The sequence below is a fragment of the Callospermophilus lateralis genome, chromosome 6, assembly GCF_048772815.1.
Source record: "Callospermophilus lateralis isolate mCalLat2 chromosome 6, mCalLat2.hap1, whole genome shotgun sequence".
Classification (NCBI taxonomy): domain Eukaryota; kingdom Metazoa; phylum Chordata; class Mammalia; order Rodentia; family Sciuridae; genus Callospermophilus; species Callospermophilus lateralis.
In genome coordinates this window covers 16,064,270-16,083,451 of record NC_135310.1, presented here as the reverse complement: position 1 = coordinate 16,083,451, position 19,182 = coordinate 16,064,270, and the positions used below count along the sequence as shown (strand labels likewise).

General features: G+C 42.6%; 1 protein-coding gene across 2 annotated transcripts in view; it reads left to right on the top strand.

Annotated features, from left to right (window-relative positions):
* Mthfd1l (methylenetetrahydrofolate dehydrogenase (NADP+ dependent) 1 like) overlaps positions 1-19,182 on the top strand; it is a 185,740-nt gene that overhangs the window by 107,605 nt on the left and 58,953 nt on the right. For both annotated transcript variants that reach the window (XM_076859640.2, XM_076859643.1), the window contains 4 exons: positions 1,049-1,188; positions 6,806-6,847; positions 8,061-8,161; positions 8,695-8,872. In XM_076859640.2, the coding sequence (XP_076715755.1) occupies positions 1,049-1,188; positions 6,806-6,847; positions 8,061-8,161; positions 8,695-8,872 (461 nt within the window). The remainder of the gene's footprint in view (positions 1-1,048; positions 1,189-6,805; positions 6,848-8,060; positions 8,162-8,694; positions 8,873-19,182) is intronic.

Sequence of the window (19,182 nt, the reverse complement as noted above, 5' to 3'; positions counted from 1 at the left end):
ATCCATCTCACTGGAACTTATCCAGATGCTATTCTGATTTAGTAGATCTTACGGGAGCCCGTGATTTCACGTTTCTAAAAAGCTCCCAGGTGATGCAGCAGCCGTGATCTGAGAGTCACGTATCCAGTGGCAAGGCTCTAGAGCCCTCCGCTGGGCGTGAAGAGGATGTTGCTGACCCATTTTCTCGGAAGGCAGTGCTAATATTCTGTCGGCCACCCCCAGGCATGCCCCAGAAACATTTCTGCCAACCGGGGGGAGTTTCAAGGGTGGGGACACAGACAGATGAGCATCCTCTGTGATTCTGGAATAAAGGTGCTGTCTTGCTTCAAGTCTCATGATCAACATCCTTAAGCCGTTCAACTTGAACTTGAATTTTGTCAGTCAACAGAAATGACCAGGTGGCACTAAGTTCCGTGACTCTAAATAAGTAAGAAGGGATCTTATATCATCATCATGCTATCATCATCCTTTGATATAGTGTGGAACCTGATTGCAAAACTGAAAATCCCCAACTGTGTTAAGAAAAGCTTTATTTAAAATAAATAAATAGAGCTGGGCATGGTGGAGTACACCTGTGATCCCAGCCACTTGGGAGGCTGAGGCAAGAGGATTCAAAGTTTGAGGCCATCCTCAGCAACTTAGTGAGGCCCTAAGCAACTTGGCAAGACCCTGTCTCAAAACGGTGTTGGGGGTGTGGCTCAGTGGTAAGTGCCCTCAGGTTCAATCCTCAGTACCCACACCTCCTGTGCCAAGGGAAAAAAAAAAAAAAAAAGTTTGTTTAGAGTTACAGTAATAACAGAAAAATCTTAGCAATGAATCCTTCAATCCTGTGGTACAAAACAGGGAGAGAGCCATCTTTCCAGGTGAACATTCTCCATGGCAGTAGGACAGTAAGTTCACCTCTGCAGGAGATGCACCCAGGAAGCTCAGGTTGGGCAGGACTGAGCTGTCCTTTCTGGCTTGGATCCTTATCGCTGGTGACTAATGACTGCAAAGCCTTTTGTTGTTTTTAGACAATAACGGCCATTTCCAACTTGCTTCCCCACAGTGACTGAAGCTGGCTTTGGGGCTGATATTGGGATGGAGAAATTCTTCAACATCAAATGCCGAGCTTCTGGCCTGGTGCCCAATGTGGTGGTGCTGGTGGCCACCGTGCGAGCTCTGAAGATGCACGGAGGCGGGCCGAGCGTAAGTCCCCGTGCAACTTTTTAAAACTAAGACAAAGCAGAACTTCACATAGAATGTCTCCTCTCTGAACCCATGTTTTACAAGTTACCACAGGAGGAACTTGGAGTTCGGCTAATTCAAAGAGCAGCCACACCCACAGCCCGGGGCATGGGACTCCACACTGCATTTGGAGAGAGCATCTTGTGGCCACTTTCAGTCCTGAGATTCACCCCGCCACTCAGGCCAAGGTTCCGTGACCACTTGATAGCAGGGGTTTAGAGGCTCTTGTTCCTGAAGACAGGATCTCTTTGATGACTGAGGGTTTTCAGCGTTTGTACAGAGAGGTTTTTGGTTCACTGAGGCTACAACTCATCGTATTTCACCTAAAACCACTTTCCTTCTGTTTCTGTTTATTGCAACTTGGCCTCTTAACTCTGGCAGCACTGGGTTGCTTCTAAGCGAAATCTGCTCAGAAAATACAAAAATCATAATCTCACATTTTTGAGGAGTTTTGATATTTACCTGTCTTAATATGCATAGAATTTACAAAAGGTGTTTGTGATTTTTTTTTTTTTGAGGGGGTGGGGATGGTGTTTTTCCATTTAAAGAATTTCCAAGTGAGAAAAAATGAATTTTATTTTGGGTTAATCATTTCAAGATAAAATAATTTAAGTTTCTAAGTTTCTTCATCATTAGAATATTGATAAACTGCCACATCATTTTTCTTTTTGTACTAAGGGTTGATTGAACTCAGGGACACGCTACCACTGAGCTGCATCCCATCCCTTTTTATTTTTTATTTTCAGAAGGGTCTTGTGATCTTCCTGCCTCAGCTTCCTGAGTAGTTGGGATTACTGGCATGTGCTGCCATACTTAGCCCAAATCCAGTTTCTTAATTGGAGTACTGTGTACACAAAAGCCATGTAATCAATTAATATCATATAGAATGTTATATAGAAACAAATAACAGGTTTGCCATCAGGCAGACTATAATGTGCTTTGTTCAATGATCTTACTTCAACCTGTAATCCTGGCAACTGGGAAGACTGAGGCAGGAGGATTGCAAGTTCAAGGCCAACCTCAGCAACCTGTCGAGACCCTTTCTCAAAATTAAAAAATCATGAAGGTCTGGGGATGTAGCTCAGTGGTAGCATAATCTAAAAAATGATAAAAGCGTAATCTAAAAAAGGAAATTCTTTTTTTAAGAAGACAAAAAAAACCCAAAATTTTAAAAAGAAATTCTTTATCCTGGGAAAAGCAGAGATTTTAATTCCGTTTTACAGATAAGGAAGCTGAGGTTTGAAGGGTCTAGGGAACGTGGGCAGCTTTACCAGTCTGGCAGGGAGCCAGATCTGTCTACCATGCAGAGCTGAACATTTAATAAAAGCTAAAAGTAGTCTAAATCCCAAGTCCACTCCTAATACCAGATACTCAAGCTCTTTGTTTTGGCCCAAAGCTTTATCATCTCAAATGCAAGATTGATGTAAAATACATCTTATAAGATAGTAAACCTGAAGAATTCTGATTTTGCTCAAACACCAGTTGTTGTGGTGGTCATTACCGGACTTTAGACTTTGAATCTGTAGACCAAATTCCACCTTCAAAAAACAATTTTTGCCTATATAAGAGGCATTTGGAATGTTCCTTTCTTGTCCTTCCACCCTGAAAACTTTAAACTCAAAGAGTTCTCATACTGGCCAGGTGCAGTGGTGCACACCTGTAATCCCAGCATCTCTGAAAGCCAAGGCAGCAGGATTGAAAGTCCAAAGTCAGCCTCAGCAATTCAGGGAGACCTTGTCTTAAAATAAAATATTTTTTGTAAAGGGGCCTCAGGATGCAGCTCAGTGGTAAAGCATTAATCACCAGTACCAAAAAAAAAAAAAAAAATGAGGAGGGGGATTTTCACACTAGAAAGGGCTTAGAGATTGTCGAGTTTGTTTCAGTCTTTATAAAGAGGAAGTCTCAAGCATGTGGACATCCAGTGGCTTGGTAACATCCCCCACCTGCCTAGGAGACTGGACCAATCAGACCTAAAGTCAAGACCTTCTGTTGTCCAGTCTAATGTTATTCCAGATTATAGTCTCTATTATACAAAAATTCTCTACATGGCCTGTAATCCTATTTCATTTTGTCTCAATGCATGTGCTCTGTTCTACAGTGTTTGTGGTTTTCCATGTAAATCCTTTGTGTCTCCTCTACTCCCACTTAATGTCCTTGTTCTGTAGTGGTGATGATTATAGAAGGCTCAGGGTTTGCAGATAGACACAAATACAGGGTGTGCTGTCTGATACTGCAAAATTGTCTATTGCTGTAAAAAATACCAGCAATATTCAATTCATAAAGAGAAAAGATGTATCTGGCTAATAATTACGGAGGTCTCAGACCATGATCAGTTGGCCCTGTTGTTTTTGTGCCAGTGGCAGGCAGGGCATTGCGACAAGATCACATGGTGGAACAGAATTGCTCGTCTCCTGGTTGGGAAGTGAAAGAAGCGAACAGAGAGGGTGGGGGTCGATAATTCCCTAAGGGGTCGCCCCCAGTGACCTAAACTCCCCCAACTAGGTCTCTCTTCCTAAGGTTTTACTACCTCCCGATAGCACCTGGGGAGCAAGCCTTTGACACATGGCCTTTGGGGGACACTGAAGATCCAAACCACAGCAGGGACAGAGGGTAATACAATGGGAGACTCAGGAAGCTGGACACCCCTCTCTGGGCTCCAGCAGCACCTTCTGCCTCATGTTGTTTTATAAATGTCATTGGTGTGTCTGCTCCTCCAGTTCTGGATCCCTGGAGATTAGGGACTGTGTCCTATTCATTGGTGTCCTTCAATAACTGAATAATAAGTGAACTTTCATCTTCTCACTCTGTCTTCCGTCTTACCCATCTCTGTGTCTTTCCTTCTTACTTGAAATAACTCTGTGCTAATATTTTTGGTCCATTCTAATTTCTGCTTCCTTCTGATAGAATCACACAAATAGCCACGGCCGCCTCTTCTGTTTATTCAGCTTGGTTTTTTTCCCATAATCTGTGCAGTGGAAAATTCTGTGACCCCTGAACTTGTCCATTTTAGCCCCAATCATTTTAAATTCATCTCCTGTCTTCCAAAGTGCTCGCCATTCTTGGTGCAGCACGAGGACTAGATTCTGTCATATTGTTGGGTCCACGTCAGATTAGTGAGGGTTCTCAGAGACATACGACCAACAGAAAGAATGTACACATGTGTGGGAGGACATTTACCCTAAGGAACTGGTCACGTGGTTGTGGAGCCTGGCAAGTCCACAGTCTGCCCAGAAGACCCAGAAGACTGATGGCGAGATGAAGATGGAAGGACCCTCCCTTGCTTAGGAGAGACCAGTCTTTCTGTTGAACTTGGATCTTCAGCTGATTGATTGACACCTGCTCCCATCATGGACAACTTAGTGCCCTGCTTCAGAGTCCACGGATTTGTATGTTAATCTTGTCCAGAAATCCTCCCAGAAATACCCAGACATAACTTTTTGACCAAATACCTGAGTACCCCAGGGCCCCACCAAGTTGACACATAAAATTAACCATCTCACCCCTTATTACTGTTCTGGCCTATGGTGCAGTGACCAACTCTGATTTCTTTTTTCTTTTTTTTTTTTTTTTTCCTGTGTTAATAAGCAACTGGCACAGCCCCAGGTGCTTAAATAGTTCTTCTCCATGTTTGTTAGGTTCCTCTGGCTCTGCCTTCAGTTGCTCTGGTCCTTGATATGCCACATGAATACCTGTAGGCCAAGGCCGCTCTCCTGTTGCTTCATGGCTGCCTAGCCTCCTAGTCCCCCTTTTGATTTCCATATGTATTTTAGGATTAACTCATTAGGTCCAAGAAAGAATTTGGGGGAGATTTTTGTTGAGATGGCACTAAATCCATCAAGGATATGGGAGAGATTTTGTAGCTTTATATCCAAGGATATTGAACATCTCTTCATGGATTTAAGCCTTTTAATGGAGCAAGGGACATAGAGCAGTGGTAGAGCTCTTGCGTAGCTTGCACAAGGCCTTGGGTTCAATCCCAGTGCTACAGCTACGGAAAGGAGGTGGGTTATATGTTATATAAAGGTTACCCCATAAATAACAGTTAACTATAAACAAAAGTTACAGATTGTTCAATAAAGGCCTGCCACGTTTTTTTACAGATTTGTTCTTATATGTTTTATATTTTTAAGAAATTTAACAGATTATTTCTATTTTTATAAATTACTTTTATATCCTACAACCTGTCTAATTCTCTTAATAGTTGTACTATGTTCACTACGAATACTTTGGGGAGTTCTGTGTCAGCAGACTTTTCTGAAAATAGCAACAGGCTTCTTTCTTCCTTTGCAATCTTTATGCTTTATTTCTTGTCACTTACCCCGACTTCCTAGTCACAGTACTGTGTTGGATGGAGCGGTGATGGCAGGCATCCTGTTCTTATTCCTGATCTTAAAGGAGGCACTTTTAATAGCTCATCACTAAGTATGGCATTTGCTACAGATTTTTAGTAAAATTGAGGAGATTACCTTCTATTCTTAGTTTGCCAAGTTGTTATATAAATAGATGTTGAATTTTTTTTCAGCTATGCAAAGATTTAGTTTTTCTCTTTAATGTTGTTACTTAAATCACTTTCAAATACAAATGAAGCCAGGCCTAGTGGTGCACGCCTGTAATCCCAGCTACTCAGGAGGCTGAGGTGGGAGGATTACAAATTCAGGCCAGCCATGGCAATTTAGCAAGACCTTGTCTCAAAATAAACTAAAAAGGGTAGGGGATGTAGCCCACCAGAGCACCCCTAGGTACCATCCCCAGTACCTCCAAAAAAGAAAAAACTAAGTGAGCGTTACTTTCCTGGAATAAGTCCAATTTGGTTATATATTATCTTTTTTATGAATAACTGAATTTGCTAATTGGTTTGCTAACATTTTGAGTAAGATTTTTATATCTATTTGAGATGTTAGCACATAGAATAAAAAATTGAGGAGAGTTCTTTCTTTTATTCTATACCCTGTAAGGGTTCTTGTAACATTAGAATATTTGGTTTATTCAAAGTTGTAAACCTGTATGGGCCTATTCCTTGTTGGTGCTAGTAGTAGTGGGGTAGAATTTTTTTTAACTCCAAACATAATTTTTTAATGAATATAGAACTATTTAGGTTTTATATTCTTAAATGAGTATTAATAAACAATTTAATCTGTGTCTTTAGTATGACCAATAATAAATTGATCATACACTACACTGCCTGACAACACCATGGGGCATTGTAAGATACTAGTCCAAAAAATGAAAACACAATAGCACTTACTTTAAAATGATTTAGAATGGTGCTGCACCCTATATAAATCAGTTATTTAACATTGTTTGTTCCATTTTGTGTTAGCATTATGGTCAACAATACAAAAGTTCTCAGCATTGGCTCAAATAGAATCATTCCCGGGTCCTGATTGCTTCGGCCTGTGGGAGCCCAGACTGCAGTGGTTTTAAAAGCTTCCCAAAACAAGGCCACAGTTTGCCAAAGCTGACAACGTCTGGTTTAACATAGGGCCACCTTCCCAAAAGTGACTAATTTGTGAACTTTATGAATTAGAGAAAGGATTTCTATGGGATCACTCTTAGTTTTTGCCTCTTTTTATTTCAGGTAACTGCTGGTGTCCCTCTAAAGAAAGAATACACAGAGGAGGTAAGAGGGACTCTTGGGATATTTATTTGGAAGGTCATTCAAGTCCTGTTCATCACTGGCTTATAGTTGACCCTTTGTGAATGTGTCTACCACCAGTGGCCTCTTGGAAATGTGTTTTTCTGCCAGACACAGTGGCACACACCTGTGGTCCCAGCAGCTCCAGAGGCTGAGGGAGGAGGTTCTCTGATTCAAGACCAGCCTCAGCAATTTAGTGACACCTTGTCTCAAAATTTTAAAAAAACTTAAAAAAGGACTTGGGATGCAGCTCGTGGTGTGGCATCCCTGGATTCAATTCCTAGTAAAAACGATTTTTATTAAATACGTTTTTCTAAGAATCCAGAAGGAAATGGGTGGGATAAGGGGATAAAATCCATTTAGCTTGCACGCCTGTATTCCCAGCAACTCAGGAGGATCACAAGTTAAGGCCAGCCTCAGCAACTTAGCAAGGTCATAAGTAACTTAGCAAGACCTTGACCATAAATAAAAAATTAAAAGGGCTGGGAATGTAGCTCAGTGGTAGGCACCCCTGGGTTCAATCCCCACTACTTAAAAAAATAATAATAATAATTAGAAGAGCTAATGCTTAACTGTCAAGGAAACGTGGCTGTAGGTTTATCTACTGTACTCCCAGGAGAGCTGTTTGAGCCACCAGACCTCAAGGTCTCCAGGACAGAAATAAATATGAAGCTTATATTCATGTCTTCTTTTAGCATAAAAGACAACAGACTTCTGGAAGATAATGCAGTTAGCTTTATGACTTAGCAGAAGCCACTTGACTCCTCCATAAATTGACTGATTTCCTGGTAATGGTACCTTTCAGCTCCCTCAAATGGCACCAGGGATTTCAGCCAGGAATAGATGGACAGGGCTCCTCCCCATCCCAGGGTCCTGTGCCTTTTGACCACCAGCCTGCAGAGCATGAGCATGCTGCGTAGGCCCTGGCAGACACTCATCAACAGAAAAAGATGCCAGTCCAGAGACCCAAATATGTCATTGGGTGGACCCATAATGATTTCGTAAATTATTTTGCAAATGAACCTCTTCCTTCTGCACCCATTTTCCTTGGAGGCAAAACATGACCCAGGGTCTTCTTTAAAAGCTTCTAGGACAATAAAGTGAGGAGATTTGTAAGCAAAGGCTGCCAGTGTTCCGCGGCCAGTTTAGTCGGGAAGTTTGATGGGAAGTGACACCGGGCTCCCTTTACCCCTCACAGAACATCCAGCTAGTGGCCGACGGCTGCTGTAACCTCCAGAAGCAAATTCAGATCGCTCAGCTCTTTGGGGTGCCTGTTGTGGTGGCACTGAATGTCTTCAAGTGAGTCAAGTCTCTTGCTTTAAGGGGTGCTATCATGGGGACCCCTGTGCACTAAACTTTGATTTGAGGGTATTTGGTCTTTGACAGTTTTATCTGAAAGTTCACAGAAATGCTCAGCACTCTCTGTGTTTGTTTAGTTTGATTTCACTTTAGCCAGTGTGTCCTTAAAATATTATTAAGGAAATGAAATATATATATATATAGTGATTCCATTTCCTTGACTTTTTGTTTGTTCACTTTAATTCCACCAACCCTTTCTGGCTAAAGACTGAGTGATCACAGAGAGACGTTATGGAATTTTCTCTATAAAAACCCTTAACAACTTGAAATATTTGTGTCGTGTTAGGGTTTTTTTTTTTTTTTTCCCTCATGCTTTTCTTGAAGTCTGATTTATTTAAACATGATGTGACCACTTTTGATGTTTAAAATATACTCGGTGTTAGGGAGCGAAGTCGAGTATAAACGGTTAGTGTTTCTTTTAAAACATTGCTAAGTGAATACAGATGCAAAACCACAAAGATTTTCATCACCAGGACCGACACCCGCGCAGAGATTGACTTGGTGTGTGAGCTGGCCAAGCGGGCTGGCGCCTTTGATGCGGTCCCCTGCTATCACTGGTCGGTTGGTGGAAAAGGGTCGGTGGACCTGGCTCGGGCCGTGAGAGACGCTGCGAATAAAGGAAGCCATTTCCAGTTCCTGTATGATGTTCAGGTAAGACGTAATCGCGAGGACTCCAGCAGGGAGAACGGTGCTTCTCATTTCATGCCTCAGCCCAGTGCTGGGAGCTTTGCTTACCTGGGTTGTCCCAGGTTGTTCTCAGGACAGCCCTGCAGAAAGGACAGAGAGCTAGGGATGTCACCCGACCATTTGCCTAGCATGCATGAGGCCCTGTGTTCAATCCCCAGCACTAAATTGAAAAAGGAGGGGGGCAACTGAAGATCAAAGACATTAAGCCATCTGACCAGGTCCCTGTGCCCAGGGCAGACCCCAGTCCCCACAACCTGTGCTCCTGAAGCCCATTCTCTGCCCCTAAACAGCAGGCCCAAGGAAGAGGTGCATTGGAGAGCAGGGTTCCACAGCCAGGGCCCCAGGGACTGCCTGCCTGCCTGGGAATGAGAGTTTTGAGCAATTTCACATGGCTTGTGGAATCATGAGGGGAATATTCTGTGTCAGTTTCTAGTGTGGTACATTCCCTCCTGGTTTTCTTGAACTAAATTGTGTGTGTGTGTGTGTGTGTGTGTGTGTGTGTGTGTGTGTGTGTTTCTCCCATTGAAATAAAATACACATAACAAAGTTTACCATCTTAACGACTTTTAAGCACACAGTTCAGCAATATTAAGTGCATTCACACTGTCCTGCAACCAATCTCCAGGATTGGTTTTTATCTTGCAAAACTGAAACTCTGAGTGCACCTATCAACTCCCCATTGCCCCTCCCCATGGCCCCTGGATGTCACCATTCCATCTTCTGTCTCTGTGGGTTTGATTTCTTTACCTACCTCTAATGTAAGTGGAATCACACGGTTTTAGTCTTTTTGTGTCTAGCTTATTTCACTTAGCATAATATTCATGCATATTGTAGCATGAATGAAGTTGCCTTCCTCTTTAGGGCTGAATTATGTTCTGTTGTATGTACACACCACATTTTGCTAATGCATTCATCTATTGATGGGCACTTGGGTTATTTCCTCTTCATGGCTATTGTAAATGATGCTGCTCTAAACGTCTGTGTTCAAAGCGTTTCAGCAGCAGGGCATGGTGCTGCACACCTGTAATCCTAGCTTTTTAGGAGGCTGAGGCAAGAGGATCACAAGTTCAAGGCCAACCTGCACACTTTAGTAAGACCTTGTTTCAAAATAAAAGACCTGAAGATATAGCTCAGTGGTAGAGCCCTGGATTCAATCGCCAGCACTAAAGAAAAAATAGTAGCCTATGAGCATACATCAAAAGATCTCCAAGATCTTCTTTTCTTTTCTTTTGGCTCTACACTCAGGATTGCTGGATTTTCTAGTATTTTTTTAAATATTTTTAGTTGTAAATGGACACAAAACCTTTAGTTATTTATATTTATGTGGTGCTGAGGATCAAACCCAGTGCTTCACACATGCTAGGCAAGTGCTCTACCACTGAGCCACCACCCCAACCCCTCTAGTAGGTCTTTAATACATCAAGACTACGAGCATTAAGTCAGGGAATCTGAATTTCCCCGTCCTCGCTCTCCTCCTCAGTTTATCCTGGGAACCACTTAACGTCTCCACTCTGCATTTCGTGAGTCTTGTCCTGGCCAGTGGATTTGTCCTCAGAGGACGTCCATGACTGCCAGAGAGCTCAGCCCTCAAGCCAACAGCTGCTTCACCCTTCCTGCTTCCCCCTCACATTCCATTTGTGTCTCAGATGTCATCGAGGGTTACATCACTCCTCTCTCCTGCTCACATAAATCAACATTATAAGTGAAGAAGAAGGGGAAAAGAGAAAAAGCAATTGAAGAGGGCGTTGCAACATTATCTCTAAGCTCCCAGCTACATCAGCAAGAGCCCGAGGTTAACCTCTTGTGGAGGCTGCCCTGAAGCAAGCTCTCTGTGGGACACTCTGTGGACACATTGCATATGTCCACTTCTTTCGTCCTGATATCCCTGTAGGCAAGAACTGATGAAATCTTTCCATTCTGAGGATAAAAAGCTGAAGCACAAACAGATGAGGAATCTGCCCCATGACCCACAGCCAGAAAGAATCAGGGCTGGGAGAAGAGCCGGAATGACGGAGTGTTACCTGGCCCTGTTCTTCAGAGCCCAAGGCCGCGTCAGGTGTGAGCGTGAGGGAAGGGTGGGGAGACAGAGCTACCAGGGCAGTGACGCGGAGACCCGGCTTAACAGTAAGGACACAGTGCTGGGCCCAGTGTGCACACCTTTGACTGCAGCTACTCAGGAGGCAGAGGCAGGAGGATGGAAGTTCTAGGTCCTGTCTCCAAAAAAGAGCTGAAGATGTAACTCACTGGTAGAGTGCCCCTGGGTTTTCATCCACGGTACTATAAAGTTTAAAAAAAAAAAAAAAATTATCAAAGGATGACAGAATCCTGCCAACTTAGGGACATCTTTGGTACTCAGAACAAGCTTGTGGAATGAAGGGCTTTGGGAATGAATTGGGATGGTTGGTACAGAAAAGGTTTGTCACATGGAAAAGCTATTTGGTGACTGAAGGGCTAGAGTGTTCTTGGTTTCAGAGGTGGTCAAGATCAACGAGGAGAGGAGATTTGGGGTGAGCATAAAGAAAAATACCTTAACCGGAAGCTGGGAGTTCTCCGACACTGGAGATGCTGAGCATAAAATAGAGGGGCCAGAGCCACCTCAGTGGTGGGTGGTGGTGGTGATCCTGTGTTTCTGTGCTTTGGTGCTGAGGTGATCCTTGGTTTCTGTACCGGCGTGTCGAGCACACCTAGCAGACTCCCAGAACATTCTACACAGATCACTGTCAGAACACCCACTTCCATGTTCCTCCATGAGCGCCTCAGACCCATCACCATGTAATTGGAACAGCCCCACCCCAAGTGGCAAAGGCAGTTTATTGTTTTTTTAATCGTGAAGATTTTATTTTTTATATGTTCTCTTTTTTTATTGAATTACAACTCTTAATACACATATATACCACAATTTTTCATATCTCTGTATATAAGGTGTGTCGACACCAAATTCACATCTTCATACATGTATGTACTTTAAATACTCTCTGGATAATGATGACCGTCTCCTTCCACCATCCTAGCTATTCCCCTTCTCCCTCCCTTTCCCTCCCACCCCTATTCCCTATCTAGAGGTAATTTTCCTCCGATGCTCTCCCTCCCTACCCCACTTTGAATCAGAGAAATACATAATTTAAAAGCAGTTTTTAAATGAGTGATTTCGCACAATGTGGTTCTCTTGGAAGCAAACAATCCAGCAAAAAGAAGATCAGTAACAGAGGAAAGGTTTCTGAGCTGGGCTCAGACATGCACTAACCCTAAGAGGAGCCCTTTTCCTTTCCCCTGATGTTTTAATTTTTTTCTTCATTCCATTTATTATTATATTTTGAAAAACTATAATTGTATATATTTATAGTGAACAAAGTGATGCTTTGATCCCAAAATACAATGTGAAATCAAGCTCAGTAACCAGTCCACACCCCAAATGTTCAACCTTTTTGTGGTGAGGACATCGGAGGTTTACTCTGATGGCTATTGAAAAGCACAGTGCTCAGTATTGGCTACGCTCACCACGCTGTGCAGCACAGCTCAAAAAGCAAACTCCAGCTTCTTCCTGCTCCCTGAGACCCTGCACCATCTTCACCTCTGAATTCCCATTCCTCTTGGGATCATACTGCAAAATATCTGTTCTGCTGGGGACGGAGGCAAAGGTTTAATAACAAGGCCTAAAGTCCCATGTCCGATAGGTGGCCTGAAGGCAAGGGCTCTTGGTCCCTCTGCCTGCTCCCTCTCCTTTGCCTTACAACAGAGGCCTTGGATTCAATAGCAAGGAAGTCATCGGCTCAGCCTTGGCACCAGGGTAGCATATGCAGAGAGCAATTGGAGCTCCTGCCCCCTTTGCTGTATCCCTGACAGCTAAGCGCCTCATCTGGAAGAAGATTCCAGATAGTGTGAGGCCATTTGTCATTGTGTCTGCAGCCATATAGAAGTTCAAATTCAATGGTGCAGTCAATAATGGAGCTCAGAAGTTTTTCCCTTGATTTCTTGCATTATTCAGTCCTGGTTAAACAATGGATTAAATTATGGTTTCCTGGACCCTCCCCCTCCCTTTTTTCCCCCCTCCACAATCAAACCTTTGATGCTGAGCAGCTCGATAGGTAGAGGGTAGCTCTCCAGAACAAAGAAGTTATAAATGTTTTGGGGTAAATCTCCCTCCTACCTCTGCTTTTGTGTACAAACTGGATTCCTGTGTGCCTTTTGCCACCTTGCTGGAGTTTATTTCCCCAGTAATGTAGAATCGTCCCTCAGCATTCATGGGAATTAGCTCCAGGACACTCAAAGGATATCAAAATCTGCAGATGCTCAAGTCCCTAAAGAAAATGGCATAGGATTTGCATATAACCTACACACATCCTCCTATGTACTTTAAATACTCTCTGGATTACTTAAATATCTAATACAATGTAAACACCATGTTAAGAATAGTTAGTTATACTGGCCAACCAGGAGCCTATAATCCCAGCAGACTCAAGAGGCTGAGGCAAGTTTGAGGCCAGCCTTAGCAACTCAGCAAAACCCTGTCTCAAAATAAAAAAATAAAAAGGACTGGGGATGTAGTAGTGGTAGAGTGCCCCAGGTTCAATCCTCAGTATCCAAAAATAATAAATAAATAAAAGGTTGTCATACTGTGCAGCCCAGGGAATGATGACAAAGGGAAAGTTCGCACATGTTCAGAAATGCATATAATTTTTTCCCACATATTTTCAATCATTGGACTGCCAATGCAAAACCTGTAGATCAGAAAGGACACCTGTATTCTGTACAGGATTGTTGGCATCTTATCTCCTGCTCCATTCCCAGCTCAGTCTTGTGTTACAAGAAGAAGAAACCTGAGATCATTTTAGGAAATGTGAAGTAGCCCTGGAACTTGGGCCTGATTGCTTTCTTTCTTTCTTTCTTTCTTTCTTTCTTTCTTTCTTTATTTATTTATTCTTATTTGTAGATGGACCCAATACCTTTATTTATTTATTTATTTTTATGTAGTGTTGAAGATCGAACCCAGTGCCTCTCACATGCCAGCACTCTTCCACTGAGCTATGATCCCAGTCCCGGGCCTGATTGCTTTTGTGTACAAAGTAGAAATTGTCCCCAAACCTTAAGAGGAAAGAGGAACAGCTAGAGAGAAGTAGAAACAACCAGCGCCCAGGGATACTGAGGGCCAGACGCAGCATGCCAGGCTTTCTGACAACAAACCCACAATTAAAGCAAAAAACGATCTGTCCTAAGACTTGGGAGCCCTTGCTGAGCTTTATAGAAACTGAGTTAAGCAGCTGCTGTTACCTGGAGAACTATTCTGCATCATTTTTACCTGAGTAGCTTCTAATTCAAGAATAGGCAACTTCTGATTATATAGTTCATGAGGCAGCAGCTAATTAATTCAGAATAAAACTTCAAAAATACAAAATGAGATGCAGTGGCCTAGTTGCCCAAAAGAAGACTATCATGTGAAAATTAATGTATTTAAATTTGGAACACAGTAGATCGTTTCCTTGCAACCCTTTAAGAGATCACAGACCCTTTTAAGAAACTGATAAAAGTCCTCCCCAAACCAACTTCTCTTTGGCTTCTCCAGTTTTACTACTGACCGTTGCATCTTTCCTGTTGACTAATATACGGTCCCCGTATCTGCAAGCATAGAGGGACATTTCACAGCAGAGAGAAAAACTAGTTATACATTTACATCTCATCAGCTAAGAATTCCCTCTTGCAGACATTTTTTTCTGGCATATCTTACCAAATCCATCTGGGATGTGGGCTCAGCTCTGCATTATAGATGGGAAGGTAGAGCTGGGGGTGTAGCTCAGTGATAGAGCACTTGCCTCTCATGCCTGAGGTCCTGGACTCCTTTCCCAGGACTGAAAAAAAGGCTGGGAAGGTGATGGACTTGCCCCATAACAGATGGAGACTCGATGCATATTATAATGAGAAGGCTGAAGCCTGGGGGTCTCTATTCCAATCTTGCCCAGGCCTTCCTTCTACTATGGATGTAAATTTAGACAAACTGACTCATCTCTGAGCTTCAGCTTCTCCCACTATACAGCAGCATCTGACGTTGACACCACCTTCACAGGAGGACTGAAAGCTCAAAGCCAGCCTCAGCAATTTAGTGAGACCCTGTCTCAAATTTTTTTTTAATTTAAAAAAAATTATATTAAAAATAAATAAATAGATAGATAGATAGATAATGTCTCAGGTTTAATACTACAGCATAAGAGCTGCCGATCCACGTTAACTCTCTTTCCCATCATGTTCACCTCACAAAGAGAACAAACCTCCTGAATTGACCTTCCAAGAATTTTCTTGCAACTGGGCACAGTGACACACACCTCTATAGTCCCAGGGACTCGGGAAGCTGAGGCAGGAGAATAGCAAGTTCAAGGCCAGTCTCAGCAATTTAGCAAGACCCTGACCCAAAATAAAAAAATTAGAAAGACTGGTAGTTAAATCCCTGTTCAAAAAAAAAAAAAAAAAGTAACTTAGAGTAACTTTATCAAACTCTAGGTATGTTTGTTTTCTTTTTTTTTAAGTGGGTTAAAACTGGGCATTAGAAGCCTAGTATGTCCCTTAGAGTTCACAGAAGAAAGCAGACTTTCTTTCCCTCTACACCCTAGTACTGGGGAGTAAACCCAGGAATACTCTACCACTGAGTTACATCCCCAGGTCTATTTCTTTTCTTTTGAGCTAGTATCTCACTAAGTTTCTGAGGCTGGCCTTGAAATTGGGATCCTACTGCCTTAGCCTCCGAAGTCGCTGGGATGTGCCACTGTGCCCAGCAAAAACCAGAGTTTCTAATGTACCATGATAAAAGGGCAATTAAACCAAGATATACATTGTTTTTGCTTCTGGTTGAGAATTGGGAGTCATTCATGATGTCATGAAAAGAGTCATTTTTGCAAAGTAGGAGGTTTGACCCTGAAAACCTGACTTGAAATTCAGAGTCTGAATGTTGTTTGTGAACTGGGAGCTGAGGTTGAAAATCATCTCCATATCCTTCCTCTAACTTGTAAACGTTTTGAGGTGTAACCTTGACTGCAAGAAAGAATCGTGTTTGTTTTGTTAAAAGGTCTTTCCTGTCACTTGTATGGAGCCATCCTCTTGATCGCAGTGGGGGCTGGAAGGGACACCCTGAAGGCAGCTGGCCTCCAGATCTGAACCTGACACTCTCCCATCCCCTCCATTAGGGGTGGTCTCTCCCCTGCTGGTCTTTTTTAAAGGGAGGACATGTTTTGTTTTGGTTTGGTTTGGTTGATTATTGAGAAATGATTTCATATTTCTTTAAAGATTCAAATTTGAACAGACATTGAGGTTTTGAGTTTCCTTTTAATTAGACTTAAGGCATTTGCAACCAGAGCCTCAAATTTTAAATAAATAAATGTATGTATGTTTATATCCATGTATATACAGTGGGATTTTTTTATTGTGGTAAAAAAACGTTCATAACATAAAATTTCCCACTTCAACTTTTTTTTTTTTTTTTTTTCCAATACTAGAAATGAAGCCCAGGGCCTCACTCATGGTAGGCAAGAATTTGACCACTAAGCCACCTCCCCAGCCTCATCTTAACCACTTTTAAGTGTGCAGTTCTGTGGCACTAAGTATATTCACATTGTTGAGTCAATAGAATTTTAAAACTGAATGTAGTTTTTTATATCTCTGTGTGTGTCTCTTATATTTCATAGTAATTTTTAAAAGCCCTCTAGGGGAAAGGACACATGCCCCTTCTTTGTGTTGTCCCTGTCCCTACATAATGGTCTCCTGCCGTGTCCTTCCCACTGGCCACTCGCTTGTGGTTGCCCTGGGCCTGCCAGCTCTCTCTAGCTCTCTCTTCTTTGTGCACAGGAGTATTGGGGTGTTCCATGGAGAGCTGCCCCTCACACCGTCCAGTCGGTGAGCATCTTATTCATAAATCTCCCTTCCCTCCACCCTGAAATGTCTTGCTTTCTTAGTTAGGACTGAGCTGCCTTTAAAGACCCTCGGTCATCCAGCCTCAACGGCTGCAGCCCCTCATAAGCCTCCTTCCAGGATTCTACTCCAAATCCCACATCACCTCCTGCTAGACCAGACTATCTGCAGACACTCCTCAGATGCGTTTCACTGCTACGTTCTTCCCCAACACCGGCCCCTGGGTTCTTTCATCCCACGCAGCCTGCCAAGTGCCTTATCCTTCTGGGTTAGAGGGAGAGTCCCAAGAGAACTGAGTCTCCCCAAGAACCAGCCAACTTGCAGAGCATCCTGCTACCTGTGTGGTTCCCACAGAGCCTGCCCCAGCTTTGTTTCCCATATGGTCAAAATAGCACCCGATGAGATCCTTTTACACATCACAAGGATCCTTAAAAATTCATTTAAATGCACCCTTCTGCCATGAAAAATGGAATGTCAGGGTGATGAATGTTTCTAGAAATGCATTATTTCCTCTAAAATTTCGACAGAATCTAAAATGAGCTATCAGAGTCGTACCACAAGATAGACAGCTGTCTCTACCCCTCCCACCCCATCCATCGGCAGACTTTCTTAAATTTAGATGAGACCATTGTAGTCTCATTGTGAGACTGTTCATTATCTCAAACTGAAAGCAAGTTCGTGAACAACATTACTTAAGTATTATTGCAGGTATAAACAGTAAAGGTAGCACATATGTTAAATCACTTGGACCTTGAGAAACTCATTTTGAGTTGGTTCGATGCACTCCTAGATAACACACCAATGTTCCTAAGTCCGCCACTGTCAGCCCTCTTCCTTCATCTGAGTGGGATCTTTAAAATAGCATGTGCCTATCAATTCCTTTATTTGACATGTAATATTCTGTTGAGTAATCAAAGACCTCCCATGTCAATTCATCGTCTTCATCATTTCTCAGGAATAAGTGCAAATTTTCTAACTAGGAGCTCATTTCTTAGACCCAGTTATCTCCATAACACACAGCAGTTGCCTTAGGAGAATGAATTCCTCCCAGGGTCCCCAACCTGCTGCTCAGGCCAATGATCCCATGGAGACCCAAGCTCCGGGACAAGGTTCCGGGAAGTCAGCACACATGCTTTTGGTAGCTCAGATGTGTTGGTTTCCAGCCAAGGGTAGGCTTTGTGTCAGGGATACAGGGGCCTGTTGTTCTCAGTAACAAGGACCGAGCTGCTCCCTGGACACCAGGTGGTATGTTTGTAATGCAACCCTGTGCACCTGTGGGGTATGGTCAGTGTAAATTAACATCTACAGTTTAGAATTGTACTCTTATTTGAATTACAGGAAAGGCTGAGCTATATGCTGAACTGTTCTTGTATGTTATTCAAAACTTATGCTTCATTTAAAATATAAACTAAAAATTGTACCTGGAGATTTCTGTTCAACCTAAAAAATTGTTAATTGATCCTCCCTTTAAACATTTTATGGGCATAGAAATAAGTTGTCCAAGTATCACAGCAAGAGAACTTTTAATGTACTTGAATTCAACTCTGTGGACTTGGGAAAACAGAAGAACAATGTATTTTTTTACTCAGCATAGATAGTCCTGAGGCCTGCCAACCACTTCATTTGGTGCAAGCTGAAGAAACAGCAGTGTTCTTGCACCTGGGCAGCAGTGTGGGCTCATTAAGGGATGGTCAGGTAAGGAAAACAGAGGACACAGCCTTTTCCTGGCTCTTCTAAATGATGTCCAGTGCTGCAGACTTTAGCACCAACCTCCAGGTGAGCTGAGACGTCACGTTATATAGCCTTTATGCCTCCATTTCTGGTCCCCCCACCCTGCTTTTTTTCCCAGTTCTGATGATTAAACCCAGGGCACATACTAGGCATGTGGTCTACTACCACTGAGCTACATCTCCATCCCTTAGCAGCTTCATTTTAGAACTCTGGTTCTATTACACATTTGTTTTTATTTTTGTTTGTTTTGCTTTGGGTCCATATTTTTATCACCAAAAAAAAAAAATTTTTTTTAAACATAAGTAACTGTTCTCTGGATTTTATAGATCAGTTTTATTCCAGTAATTCATGAATAAGGTCTTTAAATAATTTGATATAAAAACTTCAGTGGGGCCGGGTATGGTGGTGCACACCATAATCCAAGCCGCTCGGGAGGCTGAGACAGGAGGATCTCAAATTCAAAGCCAGCCTCAGCAACTTAGCAAGGCCCTAAGCAACTCAGCAGGACCCTGTCTCAAAATACAATCTAAAAAAGCCTGGGGATGTTGCTCAATGGTTAAGCATCCCGGGTTCAATCTCTGGTACCAAAAAGGAAAAACAAAATAAACATCGTGGGCATTTCCCAAACCTTTTCAAGCAGAATATACTTTCTT